The 20,269-nt window shown below is 36.8% G+C and overlaps 3 protein-coding genes across 3 annotated transcripts; 1 reads left to right on the top strand and 2 right to left on the bottom strand.

Moving 5' to 3' along the window:
* The first annotated feature begins 3,939 nt into the window (after positions 1-3,939).
* LOC138319197 (cyclic GMP-AMP synthase-like receptor 2) lies at positions 3,940-8,770 on the top strand. The gene is made up of 2 exons (XM_069262176.1): positions 3,940-4,056; positions 5,183-8,770. Exon 2 carries the CDS (start codon positions 5,187-5,189, stop codon positions 6,690-6,692), a length of 1,506 nt encoding a protein of 501 aa, XP_069118277.1. The 5' UTR covers positions 3,940-4,056; positions 5,183-5,186; the 3' UTR covers positions 6,693-8,770.
* Positions 7,725-17,413, bottom strand: LOC138319198 (ATP-binding cassette sub-family G member 5-like). Its single transcript, XM_069262177.1, has 8 exons — positions 17,248-17,413; positions 16,499-16,768; positions 15,902-16,109; positions 15,369-15,568; positions 14,775-14,913; positions 14,252-14,437; positions 8,592-8,728; positions 7,725-7,888 (listed from the first exon to the last, which is right to left on the bottom strand). The coding sequence occupies exons 1-8, from the start codon at positions 17,396-17,398 to the stop codon at positions 7,725-7,727; spliced, it is 1,455 nt and encodes a 484-aa protein (XP_069118278.1). The 5' UTR covers positions 17,399-17,413.
* A 181-nt stretch (positions 17,414-17,594) lies between these two features.
* LOC138319752 (ATP-binding cassette sub-family G member 5-like) lies at positions 17,595-18,892 on the bottom strand. Its single transcript, XM_069262885.1, has 2 exons — positions 18,643-18,892; positions 17,595-17,833 (listed from the first exon to the last, which is right to left on the bottom strand). The coding sequence occupies exons 1-2, from the start codon at positions 18,890-18,892 to the stop codon at positions 17,595-17,597; spliced, it is 489 nt and encodes a 162-aa protein (XP_069118986.1).
* Between the last annotated feature and the right edge of the window lie 1,377 nt (positions 18,893-20,269).

Below are 20,269 nucleotides of genomic sequence, written 5' to 3'. Positions count from 1 at the left end.
TACATTATATAAGTACCTTACAAGTACATTACAAGCTGTACATATATACATATACCCTATACAAGCTGTACATTATATAAGTACCTATACAGTCTTACAAGCTACATTATATAAGTCCTATACAAGCTGTACATTATATAGTACCTGTACAAGCTGTACATTATATAAGTACCTATACAAGCTGTACATTATATAAGTACCTATACAAGCTGTACATTATATAAGTACCTATACAAGCTGTACATTATATAAGTACCTATACAAGCTGTACATTATATAAGTACCTATACAAGCTGTACATTATATAAGTACCTATACAAGCTGTACATTATATAAGTACCTATACAAGCTGTACATTATATAAGTACCTATACAAGCTGTACATTATATAAGTACCTATACAAGCTGTACATTATATAAGTACCTATACAAGCTGTACATTATATAAGTACCTATACAAGCTGTACATTATATAAGTACCTATACAAGCTGTACATTATATATAACAAGTGTACCTATACAAGCTGTACATTATATAAGTACCTATACAAGCTGTACATTATATAAGTACCTATACAAGCTGTACATTATATAAGTACCTATACAAGCTGTACATTATATAAGTACCTATACAAGCTGTACATTATATAAGTACCTATACAAGCTGTACATTATATAAGTACCTATACAAGCTGTACATTATATAAGTACCTATACAAGCTGTACATTATATCAGTACCTGTACAAGCTGTACATTATATAAGTACCTATACAAGCTGTACATTATATAAGTACCTATACAAGCTGTACATTATATAAGTACCTATACAAGCTGTACATTATATAAGTACCTATACAAGCTGTACATTATATAAGTACCTATACAAAGCTGTACATTATATAAGTACCTATACAAGCTGTACATTATATAAGTACCTATACAAGCTGTACATTATATAAGTACCTATACAAGCTGTACATTATATAAGTACCTGTACAAGCTGTACATTATATAAGTACCTATACAAGCTGTACATTATATAAGTACCTATACAAGCTGTACATTATATAAGTACCTATACAAGCTGTACATTATATAAGTACCTATACAAGCTGTACATTATATAAGTACCTATACAAGCTGTACATTATATAAGTACCTATACAAGCTGTACATTATATAAGTACCTATACAAGCTGTACATTATATAAGTACCTATACAAGCTGTACATTATATAGTACTGTACACTTACATTTATAGTACCTATACAAGCTGTACATTATATAAGTACCTGTACAAGCTGTACATTATATAAGTACCTGTACAAGCTGTACATTATATAAGTACCTATACAAGCTGTACATTATATAAGTACCTATACAAGCTGTACATTATATAAGTACCTATACAAGCTGTACATTATATAAGTACCTATACAAGCTGTACATTATATATAAGTACCTATACAAGCTGTGTACATTATATAAGTACCTATACAAGCTGTACATTATATAAGTACCTATACAAGCTGTACATTATATAAGTACCTATACAAGCTGTACATTATATCAGTACCTATACAAGCTGTACATTATATAAGTACCTATACAAGCTGTACATTATATCAGTACCTGTACAAGCTGTACATTATATAAGTACCTATACAAGCTGTACATTATATAAGTACCTATACAAGCTGTACATTATATAAGTACCTATACAAGCTGTACATTATATCAGTACCTATACAAGCTGTACATTATATAAGTACCTATACAAGCTGTACATTATATAAGTACCTATACAAGCTGTACATTATATAAGTACCTATACAAGCTGTACATTATATAAGTACCTATACAAGCTGTACATTATATAAGTACCTATACAAGCTGTACATTATATAAGTACCTATACAAGCTGTACATTATATAAGTACCTATACAAGCTGTACATTATATAAGTACCTATACAAGCTGTACATTATATAAGTACCTATACAAGCTGTACATTATATAAGTACCTATACAAGCTGTACATTATATAAGTACCTATACAAGCTGTACATTATATATAAGTACCTATACAAGCTGTACATTATATAAGTACCTATACAAGCTGTACATTATATAAGTACCTATACAAGCTGTACATTATATAAGTACCTGTACAAGCTGTACATTATATAAGTACCTATACAAGCTGTACATTATATAAGTACCTATACAAGCTGTACATTATATAAGTACCTTACAAGCTGTACATTATATAAGTACCTGTACAAGCTGTACATTATATAAGTACCTTACAAGCTGTACATTATATAAGTACCTGTACAAGCTGTACATTATATAAGTACCTATACAAGCTGTACATTATATAAGTACCTATACAAGCTGTACATTATATAAGTACCTATACAAGCTGTACATATATAAGTACCTACAAGCTGTACATTATATAAGTACCTATACAAGCTGTACATTATATAAGTACCTGTACAAGCTGTACATTATATAAGTACCTATACAAGCTGTACATTACATATAAGTACCTATACAAGCTGTACATTATATAAGTACCTATACAAGCTGTACATTATATAAGTACCTATACAAGCTGTACATTATATAAGTACCTATACAAGCTGTACATTATATAAGTACCTATACAAGCTGTACATTATATAAGTACCTATACAAGCTGTACATTATATAAGTACCTATACAAGCTGTACATATTATATTAGTACAAGCTGTACATTATATAAGTACCTATACAAGCTGTACATTATATAAGTACCTATACAAGCTGTACATTATATCAGTACCTATACAAGCTGTACATTATATAAGTACCTATACAAGCTGTACATTATATCAGTACCTATACAAGCTGTACATTATATAAGTACCTATACAAGCTGTACATTATATAAGTACCTATACAAGCTGTACATTATATCAGTACCTATACAAGCTGTACATTATATAAGTACCTATACAAGCTGTACATTATATAAGTACCTATACAAGCTGTACATTATATCAGTACCTGTACCAGCTGTACATTATATCAGTACCTATACAAGCTGTACATTATATCAGTACATATACAAGCTGTACATTATATCAGTTTGTCACTCGTTAGTAGTACCAGGGTTAATACAATATAGAAATATAAAGATAATTAAAAAATGAATTAAATATGATCAGATAAAATTGTTGGAAAATCCCATTATCCAAAAAATCTAAAAGCTCAAAATATATGTTTTCCTCAATGTTTTTAGTTACAAACTACAAGGTAGTGCATATGACAAAGAATAGATTTGAAGACGTTGTCAATAAGGGCTTTACTAACACACGGTATATCATCACCTCATTAAGCCTGTTCCATCTGGGTGGGACTCCAGAATATATTGACGGACTGGAGACGATTCAAACCGAAATATGGTAGTGTAACAAAAAGTACTCTGGATACCAAATTTTATGAAATAAATGCATGTCTTTTACATTACAGAATTACATCAATAAATTATTGACACATTTTACAAACGTAAGCGTTTTTGGATTGCATATTAAAAAGAAATTGTTACATTTAATGTCAATGATTTGTCACCATGTTGTACCATGAGTATTTATACATAAACAACATTACTGGTGAAACATACCCCTATAAACAACAGATTCCACTGTAGGCAGTCCAGAATAAAGTGGGCCGTCTACCGTATCGTCAAACTAAAAACGGTACTGAGTGCAATACTCGATAACTAATTTGTATTTCTGTTCTGCGAATGTCGTAATTAGCTCTGGACTAGTTCCAAACAAGTACCTTTAAACCACGTATGTATTCTATTGTTCTCAATGTACGTTGATCTATATAAAGGTAGGATAAACACATTGCAGTGGTTCTTAAAATATAATATATACATAAAAAATAGAGATAGTTTTTGTAACATTACATAAGCATTTCAACGATTAATCGATAAAAGCCGACATTAGATACGCTGGTTATATATCTGCTGTTTATCCAGAAGAGGATGGAACCACACCAGGTAATTATATATATATATATATCTGAATGTTTTCATAATCATTTCATAATTATTTCATCATTCTATTGAATTCGAGTATGATTAAAACGAAAGGCTGAGTTACCATAATATTCTGATTTTGTAAACCTGTTACTACGCTAACATGTATTGACATTTAAGTGTTTATGTCATCACATGTATGCTGTAAATCAAATTTTGTTCTGGAGTGACTTTCCACAATTAGCGATACAAACGACAGTAGAGGGGACTACTTATGTAGACCTGTCCGTGGTGGACAAACATTGTAGCTAGTAAACATTAACCAATATCTCTTGTGTGTAAGTATTGTTATTGATAGGTCATAAAGAATGACGATATATAATTTGTAAGTGAGAACTTTAAACACTGTTAGTCAACAAATACAATACTAGATAATACATACTGTAGTACCATTGAGGTTCGCCAGTGATGAGTATGAAATGTGAATATGGCTATAAAAACATACATATTATAAATGGCTTACAAGAGGCCTTAAATTAACGGTCATCTGACTTTTAGTATAATTCAACATAGTAGCATTATAAAGTAGCAAAAAATCAAATGTTCTGAAAATCTCACCTTTTCTTAGACTAACAGTTCAGAAATTGTAGTTGTAAGTCAAGGTTATTCCTTTGAACACACTTTGTAGCCCTTCATCCCAGCATGCTACATACTCCATATCAGGTCTCTAGGCTTCCTAGTTATTAACAAGTACTCGTTTAAATATTTTGGCCTATTTGATACCTATGATATTGAATGAATGTTATTGATTGAAGGTCAAGGCCATTCCTTTTAAATCAATTTGGTAGTCCTTCATACCTGCATGCTACGGGTTCAATATTAGGTATCTAGACCTCTTAGGTATTGATAAGAAGTCGTTTAAAATTTTAGCCTGTTTGAACTCCGTGATCTTGGGTGAAGTACAAATATTCGTATAACATAATGACCCCGGTCATGATTAATTTTGTTCTCTACTATTGTTTGAAAGTATGGTTATTATTAGTCTAAAGAAATGAAGGGAGATGAAATTTAGGAAATTCCATTTTCAATTTAGATGTATGAACTATCAAAGTATCAAAAAAAACCCCGTACATATCCTATCTTTCAGTAAGATGCCACCAATACTGTCGAAGGAAACTGAACACAATTTCAACAGAGTATGTGAAGACTACCTCCATATTCTGGACAGCTATCAACAAGGCCTGTACAATGTACGCATCATACATCACGTGATATGGCGAGCACTGCGCCCTTCTTCCATTGTGCTTCATCATCGAGCAGGAAGTAGAGTTGAACGCCAGTTACGCATGCTCCAATCGAATGGTTCAAGTGACGTAGATTACAAGTTTGAAGTTTCGGGTATTCAAGTAGACGTATCCAAATCCAATTCGCCCAATATGTACTTCAAAGCCAGCTGCGAATGCTCCGATGCAAAAAATGCATATGGCATTCTGTATGTTCCTTCATCCTTGAAAACTGCATTGCTGTCTAACGATGAATACAAACGAATATTCAATGATACTTTTAGGATATCTTCCGACTCTAAGGCAGAGTTTATCCTTCGTCCGGATATTTTCAAAGAGAACGTAGTGGGTGAGTGTGGATTTCAAATAAAGCGTGGAAATCAAAAGAAAACTAGTCCTAGCATAGCGGTCAAAGGGGCCAAAAACGAAACTGACGCTGTCCCATGTCTTAAACTCAATAATTGGACAAATGATGCACTCCTTTGGGTGACCAGGGATCCGGTGTTCCCAATGTTTAATATCAAATGGAAGCAAAGAATAGTGGATAAAATGTCTCTTTACGTGGTACCAACAGGCAACAAACGGTCACAGCAATTCGAAATCGAATGGAGATTATCATTTGTCTTTGTGGAAAAAGCGTGCTTTGACCGCATTGCTGAATACAAGCCGAGAATTCGACATTTGTTTGGCCTAGCAAAATTTATCTTTAAGTGCTGTTTGGAGGAGCTGGACATTTTTTCCTCCTATCATCTGAAAACTGTCCTATTCTGGAAATGCGAAACCAAACCAGCTGAGAGTTGGGACAGTATCAAACCACTCTCGTTCATTCTAGAGTTGATTAGTTCACTAGAAACATGTCTCGATACAACAACGATCAAACATTTTTTCATCCCGGATTGCAACATTTTCCCATTTGACAAACTTGACGAAAATAGTGTTGGAGAAATCAGAAGAAGATTTGCCTCCGTCAAAGAGGTTATGATGGAAAGGATTATGACGACAATAGCATTCGACCTTAAGGTAAACGGCACTCTAGAAATGTCCGAATGGATCCGGGAAATAGACACGATACTGAAGACCAGGAAAGAACAAGGTATCGATGAGGGCTATATCAGCGGCTATCTGACCAGACTACATAGTATGATAGTGCACTCTCTTCTCGAAAACCACAGGGCAGGCACCCTGAAGGAAAGTGTGAATGCATTGCAAAACATCTTGCTGGAGGAACGAGATGGCAGCAGTCTTTGCGATGAATTAGTAGAAAGAATGATACCGATGCTTGCACCATCCATTCACACACTCTCTGAAAAAAATATATATAAATTCAGGATTTTGTCAGTTTCGGAAATGCATAGAGAGGGTATCGTCATATGAAGAAGGCGTTTTACAACTTGACAATGATCAATTATCCAATCTCAAGGTTTTTGAAGCCTTCGAATGCTACCTGAGAAAGGATTTTATCCGTGTGAAAGAAATACTCAGAAACGTGTCACCATGTTCACATCGTGACCGTAGCATTGGATTGACGTTGTCCAAACTTCACAGAGACTACTATCTAGACCCGGTCCTGGAGTTTATGATATTACATTGGCTACAGAGGACCACATCGAGCAATCGGTTGTTCATTGAACCTATTGTCATGGTAACCCATTTAAACATCCAGTTGGAGATACGGAATGACGGAGAAGATGAGAAAGGCAGTATACGTCCTCCGGTGCAAGCCTTGCTGCGACAGCTCCACTCACTTGTGGAGAGTTCATCAGTAGGTGTTCCGTACATAGGCAGTCTTTCATACAGACATACGGGGACAGTGATGATGATGGCATATCACAACCTCTTTTCAAAAGAGAATATATGTCCTTTTCCCGAGGTTCCGTCTGACTCATCCATTGTAAGTATCAAGGAAGCCCGAAATTTTGATCTGCGATAGATTTGTTTAAATCTGTGTCCTTTGGGATATTTCCATACATGTTAACTTTTTGGTCCGATTTCGACATGTATCTTTAATTTCGTGACGAGTTTCCATTCGAGTCAGATTGATTGACGGATTTATTATTGTTTCTATTTGAATTTATTATTACATTATTTGACATTATATTAAGGCTTTACTGTGTTGGATCCATCGTTATTGTTTCATTTTCAGACTAACAAATCAGCACATGAAAATTGCATAAAGGTTGGTGTACAACCACTATAATGTTTATGTGTATGTTCATGTAACTTATATCGTGTGCTTTGTTATTCACAAGGGAGACTGAATCTCACCAATATTAAACCATATGAACTTTAGAAAATATGCAGTTTATGATACTGACGCTAATATACATTGGGTATATAGTACCTTTATTTACTCTTATTGTCAACGTGAAAGAGAAGAGGAGATTTCAATGGAGGAAGATATAAATGCTAACGGACATTTGGCACACCTCTGACTTTATACAATGTCACTGTCAACGTGAAAAAGAAGAAAATGTATCCACCAATGACTCCCACATTCCTGTCCATATTGTCGACAGCCGTAGGGAAGAATGCGGTCATGTAATCGCCCCCTGTTTGAAACTGGCATTTATCTGGGAACAGTAAAAAAAAGCTTGTGTAAGCTTGTATATATTGAACAGTTGATATAATATCATCACATACAATAGTTAATACATGTATAGATAACTAGATATATATAGGGCAAAGAAGTAATTCTTACAGTGTGGACAAAGGATTGTCGAATTTTCGAGGCGCTCTGCCCCTTTGTCAAGACACAAGACGAACAAATAAAATGACATGTTAAGGACGGTCACGGACTTTCACAAAAACATACACAAATAACACATATAGAACATACAGGGGCAGATCGCCTCGAAAATTCGACAATCTTTTGCCCACACTGTTAGAAAGACTTCTTTGCCCTATATTTTACTACTTAAAGTAATTCGTATTCTACAGTATTTGTCTACAAGGATCTAGTGTACCTCCTTGACCCATAACTAGATATATATTTATACATATACAGTAAATTTGTGTTTATATATTTATACATATAATATATATGTATATGGCAAGCAGATATGCAACATAGTACATTTCGAACTATTGTAAAATGTTTTGAATAACGTTAATACTGCCAAAGGAGCAAAAGCGAAATATTTCTTTTTAATTAATACTGCAATGTAAATACGTATAGCATATGTATATCATAATTAAGGGGAAAGGCCGAAATAAAAACCTAATCAAGTCTTATGGTGCCATTACCACTACTTTTTACCCTTGAAATGATGTTACCTGTAACATTTACACCTGTATCATCACACACAAGTGAAAGACCCTGGAACTCATTGGTGACTAGAATTTCTGTAGCGTATTTATGGATGGTCAGCCAGCTAAGCCATTGTAGAGGATAAAGCATATCGTCAACACTCCTGCATAAAATTGAATAACCCTCTTAAGACACGAGTACTTTATTATAAAAATAACTAATACAAATTATACATTGAACACTGATGTATGTTAAGAACACAGCATTAACAAAATTATTATTATAAACATTATTACGAAATGGAATTCAGAAAATCATGATGTAGGCGTTCGTATGAGACATGCCTATTTTTCGATTTATGTTTTTGCTTTCTTTTGTTCCCAATCTTCTTTATAACTTCGTGTATTTTCTATCATTATAGAAAATGTACGCCTATGAATACAGGTATATGAGATAAACACACCTACAGGAGATATCACTACACCTACAGGAGATATCACTACACCGACAGGATATATCACTACACCTACAGGAGATATCACTACACCGACAGGAGATATCACTACACCTACAGGAGATATCACTACACCGACAGGATATATCACTACACCGACAGGAGATATCACTACACCTACAGGAGATATCACTACACCGACAGGAGATATCACTACACCTACAGGAGATATCACTACACCGACAGGAGATATCACTACACCGACAGGAGATATCACTACACCGACAGGAGATATCACTACACCTACAGGAGATATCACTACACCTACAGGAGATATCACTACACCTACAGGAGATATCACTACACCTACAGGAGATATCACTACACCGACAGGAGATATCACTACACCTACAGGAGATATCACTACACCTACAGGAGATATCACTACACCTACAGGAGATATCACTACACCTACAGGAGATATCACTACACCTACAGGAGATATCACTACACCTACAGGAGATATCACTACACCGACAGGAGATATCACTACACCTACAGGAGATATCACTACACCGACAGGAGATATCACTACACTACACTACAGGAGATATACACTACACCGACAGGAGATATCACTACTACACCACAGGAGATATCACTACACGACAGGAGATATCACTACACCGACAGGAGATATCACTACACCGACAGGAGATATACACTACACCGACAGGAGATATCACTACACCACAGGATAATCACTACACCACAGGAGATATCATACACCAGACATACAGGGAGATATCACTACACCTACAGGAGATATCACTACACCGACAGGAGATATCACTACACCACAGGAGATATCACTACACCACAGGAGATATCACTACACCTACAGGAGATATCACTACACCGACAGGAGATATCACTACACCACAGGAGATATCACTACACCACAGGAGATATCACTACACCGACAGGAGATATCACTACACCTACAGGAGATATCACTACACCGACAGGAGATATCACTACACCTACAGGAGATATCACTACACCTACAGGAGATATCACTACACCGACAGGAGATATCACTACACCGACAGGAGATATCACTACACCGACAGGAGATATCACTACACCGACAGGAGATATCACTACACCGACAGGAGATATCACTACACCTACAGGAGATATCACTACACCGACAGGAGATATCACTACACCTACAGGAGATATCACTACACCTACAGGAGATATCACTACACCGACAGGAGATATCACTACACCGACAGGAGATATCACTACACCGACAGGAGATATCACTACACCTACAGGAGATATCACTACACCCGACAGGAGATATCACTACACCTACAGGAGATATCACTACACCTACAGGAGATATCACTACACCGACAGGAGATATCACTACACGACAGGAGATATCACTACACCGACAGGAGATATCACTACACCGACAGGAGATATCACTACACCTACAGGAGATATCACTACACCTACAGGAGATATCACTACACCGACAGGATATATCACTACACCTACAGGAGATATCACTACACCTACAGGAGATATCACTACACCTACAGGAGATATCACTACACCGACAGGAGATATCACTACACCGACAGGAATATCACTACACCGACAGGAGATATCACTACACCTACAGGAGATATCACTACACCGACAGGAGATATCACTACACCGACAGGAGATATCACTACACCTACAGGAGATATCACTACACCGACAGGAGATATCACTACACCGACAGGAGATATCACTACACCTACAGGAGATATCATACACTACACACTACAGGAGATATCACTACACCGACAGGAGATATCACTACACCGACAGGAGATATCACTACACCTACAGGAGATATCACTACACCGACAGGAGATATCACTACACCTACAGGAGATATCACTACACCTACAGAGATATCATACACCGACAGGAGATATCACTACACGACAGGAGATATCACTACACTAACCTACAGGAGATATCACTACACCGACAGGAATATCACTACACCTACAGGAGATATCACTACACCGACAGGAGATATCACTACACCGACAGGAGATATCACTACACCTACAGGAGATATCACTACACCACAGGAGTATCACTACACCTACAGGAGATATCACTACACCGACAGGAGATATCACTACACCTACAGGAGATATCACTACACCGACAGGAGATATCACTACACCACAGGAGATATCACTACACCTACAGGAGATATCACTACACCTACAGGAGATATCACTACACCGACAGGAGATATCACTACACCACAGGAATATCACTACACCACAGGAGATATCACTACACCACAGGAGATATCACTACACCTACAGGAATATCATACACAGAATTCACACCGACAGGAGATATCACTACACCGACAGGAGATATCACTACACCGACAGGAGAGATATCACTACACCGACAGGAATATATCACTACACCTACAGGAGATATCACTACACCTACAGGAGATATCACTACACCTACAGGAGATATCACTACACCTACAGGAGATATCACTACACCGACAGAAGAATATCACTACACCTACAGGAGATATCACTACACCTACAGGAGATATCACTACACCTACAGGAGATATCACTACACCACAGGAATATCACTACACCACAGAGATATCACTACACCGACAGGAGATATCACTACACCGACAGGAGATATCACTACACTACAGGAGATATCACTACACCTACAGGAGATATCACTACACCGACAGGAGATATCACTACACCTACAGGAGATATCACTACACCGACAGGAGATATCACTACACCGACAGGAGATATCACTACACCGACAGGAGATATCACTACACCGACAGGAGATATCACTACACCTACAGGAGATATCACTACACCGACAGGAGATATCACTACACCGACAGGAGATATCACTAACCCAGAAATCACTACACCGACAGGAGATATCACTACACCTACAGGAGATATCACTACACCTACAGGAGATATCACTACACCGACAGGAGATATCACTACACCTACAGGAGATATCACTACACCTACAGGATATATCACTACACCGACAGGAGATATCACTACACCTACAGGAGATATCACTACACCTACAGGAGATATCACTACACCTACAGGAGATATCACTACACCGACAGGTATCAAGATATCACTACACCGACAGGAGATATCACTACACCTACAGGAGATATCACTACACGACAGGAGATATCACTACACCTACAGGAGATATCACTACACCTACAGGAGATATCACTACACCACAGGAGATATCACTACACCTACAGGAAATATCACTACACCTACAGGAGATATCACTCACTACGAATATCACTACAGGAGATATCACTACACCGACAGGAGATATCACTACACCTACAGGAGATATCACTACACCGACAGGAGATATCACTACACCTACAGGAGATATCACTACACCTACAGGAGATATCACTACACCTACAGGAGATATCACTACACCGACAGGAGATATCACTACACCGACAGGAGATATCACTACACCTACAGGAGATATCACTACACCGACAGGAGATATCACTACACCGACAGGAGATATCACTACACCACAGGAGATATCACTACACCGACAGGAGATATCACTACACTACTACACTACAGGAGATATCACTACACTACAGGAGATATCACTACACCGACAGGAGATATCACTACACCTACAGGAGATATCACTACACCACAGGAGATATCACTACACCACAGGAGATATCACTACACCGACAGGAGATATCACTACACCTACAGGAGATATCACTACACCTACAGGAGATATCACTACACCTACAGAATATCACCATACAGGAGATATCACTACACCGACAGGAGATATCACTACACCACAGGAGATATCACTACACCTACAGGAGATATCACTACACCTACAGGAGATATCACTACACCGACAGGAGATATCACTACACTACAGGAGATATCACTACACCGACAGGAGATATCACTACACCGACAGGAGATATCATCACTACACCGACAGGAGATATCACTACACCTACAGGAGATATCACTACACCGACAGGAGATATCACTACACCGACAGGAGATATCACTACACCCTACAGGAGATATCACTACACCTACAGGAGATATCACTACACCTACAGGAGATATCACTACACCTACAGGAGATATCACTACACCGACAGGAGATATCACTACACCCAGGAGATATCACTACACCTACAGGAGATATCACTACACCGACAGGAGATATCACTACACCGACAGGAGATATCACTACACCTACAGGAGATATCACTACACCGACAGGAGATATCACTACACCTACAGGAGATATCACTACACCACAGGAGATATCACTACACCTACAGGAGATATCACTACACCTACAGGAGATATCACTACACCTACAGGAGATATCACTACACACAGAGATATCACTACACCTACAGGAGATATCACTCACACCTACAGAGATATCACTACACCACAGGAGATATCACTACACCTACAGGAGATATCACTACACCTACAGGAGATATCACTACACCACAGGAATATCACTACACCACAGGAGATATCACTACACCGACAGGAATATCACTACACCGACAGGAGATATCACTACACCTACAGACACTACACCGACAGAGATATCACTACACCGACAGGAGATATCACTACACCACAGGAGATATCACTACACCGACAGGAGATATATCACTACACCTACAGGAGATATCACTACACCTACAGAAGATATCACTACACCTACAGGAGATATCACTACACCGACAGGAGATATCACTACACCGACAGGATATATCACTACACCTACAGGAGATATCACTACACCTACAGGAGATATCACTACACCTACAGGAGATATCACTACACCGACAGGAGATATCACTACACCGACAGGAGATATCACTACACCTACAGGAGATATCACGACACCTACAGGAGATATCACTACACCGACAGGAGATATCACAACACATGTATTTCGGTAAACTCAAATTCCAAAGCACAATTTTATACATTTACAACTGATGGTTTTATAAATGTTGTACAATGTAACTATTGCAAAACAAACCGCAGTAAATACATTATAATGTACCTGAGAAGTCCAGAACCAAGGAGGAGAGATGCAGTGAGCATTAGAGTAACGCTATTGACAGCCATTTGTCCATTTCTAAAGACTGCCATGGCGCCTACCGTCATTATCTCCCCTACCACGTGTAGGAAAAACACTAGGAAGAAATAGATGAGGAACTTGTCTGGAGTGGGTGATAGACCTGTAGCCCTGTTATAGAAAACATAAACAACTAATATTAGCATGTTAAAATAAGGGAAATATAGGTTCGTATAAGTGCTGTAAAGTTATATCAAATGAATCCTTTTAGTAGTTATAAGAACATAACTAAGAAATATCTTTAGGATTACATATTGATTTTGATATATAGAATGTGTAAATGAGTGATAATTGTGATGATATCTACTATTTAAATATAGCCCACATTTTGTATGTTACAATCTCATATCACTACAGCTCCGAGTTAAAGAAAATGTATTAACATACAATTATGCTTTAATTGAAAAATGGTTTGATTTGGTTATCTAAAATTGATGTACGAACTCACCAGTAAATGATAGTACTAAATAGAATTGAGGCCAGGAGGTGGAATGGTACCGCATGTAGCATGTAGGCAGCGAGGAAGATGAGAGGCGAGTACAGACCGTCCTTATACTCTCTAAAATAGACCTGTCTCAGCGACGGAACTGAGGAGAAAGGAAGTCAAATATTCAGCATGAACATAGAATTACAAAACCAATATTAAGTCATTTTATCAAACGATTTTGAACTGACTAGGGATCTAAACTATTAGCTTTGTCATTTATGTTTATATAAAGTACTGAGGCTATACTGTCACAAACTGTATATAATCATATCAATGTACTAGACACATCTAATATAAATAGAAAGATGCAAAACTTACCATGGTACAAGGGACTTTCATTTCTCCGAAAAAAGACCAACTTATGCGTATGTGTATTTGCAGAAAACCCCCAATATATATCTCCTCTGAATCTTCCAAATAAATCAAATACAATTTTAAGTTTCAATAATAAGAACTAATATAGTCATTGCCTATTGTTTGATCTTTTTTGTGTTTGAATGTTTTGATAAAATGAAGCTGCAATGAAACGAGGGCGGTTTGACTAGACATACTTACAGAGGAAAGCTGTGTTGAAGGCCGACACGTAGGGAGGAACTATCAGGGTCTGATACATCAGACCTATCCTGTCCTGTATACTGGTCTGATCGAACCTCAATCGGCCAAGGAAGGCACAGATAAAGGGGATAAACAAGCTTAGGACGAAAAGTCGGGTACAGTAGGAAGATCGGTCACGGAACAAGTTCACCGTCATTCGCCTTTAAAATTAGAGAAAACAGATATCATGTGGAAAAATTCAAATCAATCTCCCCCAATAACCAGGACCTGCTGCTGTGATATGCTCAAACAGACAAAATGATTGCTGAGTATGGAGCATTATCTAGTGGATAATATTCAACAAAAAGATATTCCTCCCCATCTCTATATTTTGTTTTGTTTTCTAAATGTTCAAGGCGTGTAACAATCTGTAGTATATTCTAAACATTTAATTAATGTAAAGTTGTTGGGACGTTATGGTTGTTATAAAACGTTCAAAAAGATTCACAGACTCCTGAAGAATCCGAACTTCTATAATATATGATGCTAATTACTTGAGTAGTGTTGATAGTTTCCGGGTTGTACTCGGCCCGACAACAGATGAGTACTGCCATTTGCCTGTCTGATTGTTGTCTTTGTAAACTTGTTTGTGTAAAGAGGCAAACTCGGGGGAGGATGAAAACAGAGTCACCAAAGTATTCAGAACGTTCAGACTTTTCCTATGCCGCGTGTTATCCCTTCTGTCGACGCTTACAAGATCAACTGAAAAAAACCCCGATTATTAAAGCCTCGTTCTCAAATCAAGCAAGGGTTTTATTTGTTTGTATATATATCATTAATGCATATTTTCAAAAATGGAAGAATTTAATAGTTGTACTGTGATTAAGAAAAGAAAAGAAAATATACAAGTACCAAAAAGATCCAAAATACTTCTATGCCTCGTCTCCCAACAGCAACTTTGAAGGGAATTCTGATAATCGTGTTGGATTGGTTATCTAGATATTAAATTCTAGGACCGAACATCACAGTTACGCACATTCTTAAGGCCTTGATACATACGAGTTCTATTTACTAAAGTTTACATTTTGATTCGAGTCAATTGAGGATTTAAGCATATGTCGATTAAACAGTCTGTAGCATTGATAACTAACCATAGAAGTCGAGAGGGTTACTAAATTGTGGACATGGAAAGCCTGCGTTAGAGTAGAATCGTAGCATGTCGTTAGGTGAACCTGCAAAGGCCAAGTGACCATCGCTCAACAGGCAGACTTTATGGAATAGTTGAAAGAGGCCCGATCCTGGTTGGTGGACTGTTACTACCACGGCTGTGCCAGATTCCCCTATGGCTCTGAGTCTACAGATTAGGGCCTTCGCTGTACAACTGTCAAGTCCGGTGGTCGGTTCGTCCAGAAGTAAAACCTCTGTTATAGAAAGATTCTACGCTAAATTGGACTAAAATTTCATTTTATCAGCCCGTAAGGCAAAACATGACGATGTAGTTAACATCGTTTCTGATTGGTTGATAGAGTGACGCAATTGTTTCCTAGACAACAATATTCCGTGAACGATTTAGGAACTGTGAAGCGATTACATAGAGCAGAAACTATGATATGGAGTAATATATTATGGAGATATAACACATCAGATCTGAGTGTGCTCTCATTATATCGCTGTATTTTTAAGCATATTATTTTTTATGTTATATCTTCATAACAATAAACCATAATCAAGTTACTCCTTAATTATTGTTAAAGACCTTGGAATGGTTTCTACTCGAAATAACACCCACAAGTCTTATTTGAATATACAATATCATCTCATGGTATATAGACCCCAGATTGACTGACATTGTTGTATTAGACTGATAAATATTATCTTTATTCTGTACGTTATAACCTACTAGTATCTTGTAGTAACTGCACGCCTATGGTGACCCGGCGTTTTTCTCCGCCAGATATGCCCCTAATTATAGAACCTCCTATCTTAGTATCAGCGACAGGCGATAGACCCATTTGTTGTATGATCTTCTCAACCTGCAAAGAGAAAGACATAAGCTGCTGAATTCTATATAAGTGTGACAATATTACACACCCTCTTTACGTTCTTCCTTCTCAGATTGTGTTTCCTCGCAGCAGGTTGTATTGAAATTGATTATATTTACATTATACAACAGTTGACTTGCTAATACAGATGACGTCAATACGCCGAGTGCGACAAATATACTAATATCGGTTATGGTTATCTAATTCACACCTTCTCCTCTACGTGGGTCCTTGTCGAGTCTCCAGGCATCCTCAGATAGGCGGCGTACGTCAGCGTCTCTCTGACTGTCAGATTTGGAAGCAGACGATCATATTGGATCACGTAGGCAATGTTCCCCCGGACGTTATTTTCGGTACATCTTTGACCATTGTAGATGACTGTTCCTTTTACTTTACCATCAACACGTGAAGATAGAACGTCAAGTAGTGATGACTTTCCAGCACCTACAAATGACATATATATCATTGGTAGGATTTAGGTCTATGTTGTGCTCAATTAGAATGGTTGAATGACATTTATCATGTATTCGTTTATATTTTGTTATATTCAGAAGCTCTTGTAAGCTTTGTTATCAACGCAATTACATCACAAGTTACCAATTTTTTAGTTTCCATATACATGGTCAAAGGACGTTAATATATCAAACAAACAAACAGAAATCCATATACATGTAGAGTAAAGCACGGTTATAACGAATCTCTAAAGATATAGGATATATTACATAACAGCTATCTTGACTAGGAATGAAAAATGATAATTACTACATTATAATCTCGAATTCGTTATAAACATGTTAGTAATAAAAATGTTTAAGGATTAACTTGAATAGATTTTTTATGTTATGGAGATATAACACAAAAATCTGAGTGTACTCTAAATAAACCGCGAAGCGGTTTATGGTGAGAGTACACTCAGATTTTTGTGTTATATCTCCATAACATAAAAAAATATTAAAATTAATCCTTATAATTCAATTTACTAAAGATAATCTCTTCAATACTCAAAATTCATTTTGGGCTCTTTTGTTTATGAAATCATTCCGCCGTTATTTCAGCCAATCAGAAGCAACGTTACAAACGGCGGCATCATTTTTTTCCTTTATGGGCTGATAAAGTAAATTTTGAAGCCAATGAAAATGCTCGTAACAAGCAAAATTGAATTATTTTACAGTACAATACCATATTAAGACACATCACAGCATGCTACATAGTAGTTATTAAATGTCCTATAAAGGTGTGATGTACTGTCTTACCTGAGCTGCCTACCACTGCTGTAAGCTCCTCCCCAATGTGAAGGTTGATATTCTTCAGGACTTCCTTCTGTTGTTCTGGCCTACAACACGAGCCTTTCCACCATGGCCCAGTAATTCGGTGCACACAGTACGTTACGTCTCTAAGAACCAACGAAGAAGGCCCTGGATTGACGACCGACTGGAATTTGTAATTACTTCTGTTTTTGTCTATCATCTCCTCAATTTTATCGGAGAGCCTTCCGTCCTGCATCTGACGACCATAATTCCGTAGTACAAATATAAATCACCGATTATTGAAGCACCGATGTGTGTTAAACGTTATACGTTTTACTCTAACAAACATTTTCTTTTGCTTAAACTCCATTCAAATAAATTATGCTCTAAAGTTAAAAATGGATTCAAAGTCAATGCATTAGTTTTTATACAAAGGGCTAAAAGTTTCAAAGGAGACGAAGCGTAGTCGGTGTCTACTGGTTAAGACAAGCCTAAGAAAAAATCTTAAAAATATGTATTTACGTAATGCGTAATTATCAGTGGATGATCGATGCAATAGCGAACTACGTGAACTCTATTTTATTGTAGTGAAATCAGTCTACACTGCATGAACTAATGTATGGAGTACATTAAACAACATTTATTTCAAGCAATAGGACTCTCAGCCATACATAATAACTATATTAAGCAATAGAAAACAAGTTTAATTAGTGGTATTTTGAATCACTGGGAACAAACTATACAAATATCATTCAGGTTCCAGATGTCAATTTATGTTTTACAAATATATCCTATTTATATAACTTTGTATCCTCATATTTTAAAGACATGTGTGTTCTATACAAACCAATTGTTGTACACGCGTGTCAGGTGACAGGAGGCCTTATGTTTTACTAGTATTAGGTAAAACAACACCTAATCTAAATACTGAAGATGATCTAGAAGGACATCGAGATCCATTTATTTTTACACAATACTTATATATTATAATTATTATGATAATTTATGGTACGAAGATAAATCACGAAATGACATCCATGATTGAATCTTGTTTATTTTTGCATGCTTATTGTGATATATTTCAAAGCATATATTAAAAAACAATTTAATACCAAGCAGGGAATTACGAGAAATTTGTTATACACTTACCAATAAATATCTAAGAAAATCGGCATAAAAAAGCTTATGTCTAAATTACATAATAGCTTCGTTGTAATTTCTACATTAATAAAGACGACAGCGCAATTCAGAAAAATAAGAAATGTCGCCTGTTTTCGAACTTATATTACAATGTAGGAAGTAAAACATTTCGACATGAAAAAAGTAGTACAATATGACACTGTCCAGTCCAAAAATTATCTATTTCACTTTGTAAATGCTTACCGTAATCACCTTCATCTTGTCGTGATTGAAACGGCATCGTATTTGACATGTATTTTATATTCAATGTATATAAATGGCCGATAATGGATGACAATAAGTATGTAATCATTTAGAGGGCGGAGTTGATACGCTACATTGAACATGCATTAATCATCCTAGCCCCTACTTAATTGGTGGGACATTAACAGTTACACTATTGAAACTATACCTTAATACACTGGGTTATGTCAATGGCCATATTGCCCTGGCA

This window comes from Argopecten irradians, chromosome 3, assembly GCF_041381155.1.
Source record: "Argopecten irradians isolate NY chromosome 3, Ai_NY, whole genome shotgun sequence".
In the NCBI taxonomy this organism is placed as follows: Eukaryota; Metazoa; Mollusca; class Bivalvia; order Pectinida; family Pectinidae; genus Argopecten; species Argopecten irradians.
This window is presented reverse-complemented; position numbering and strand designations above follow the sequence as displayed.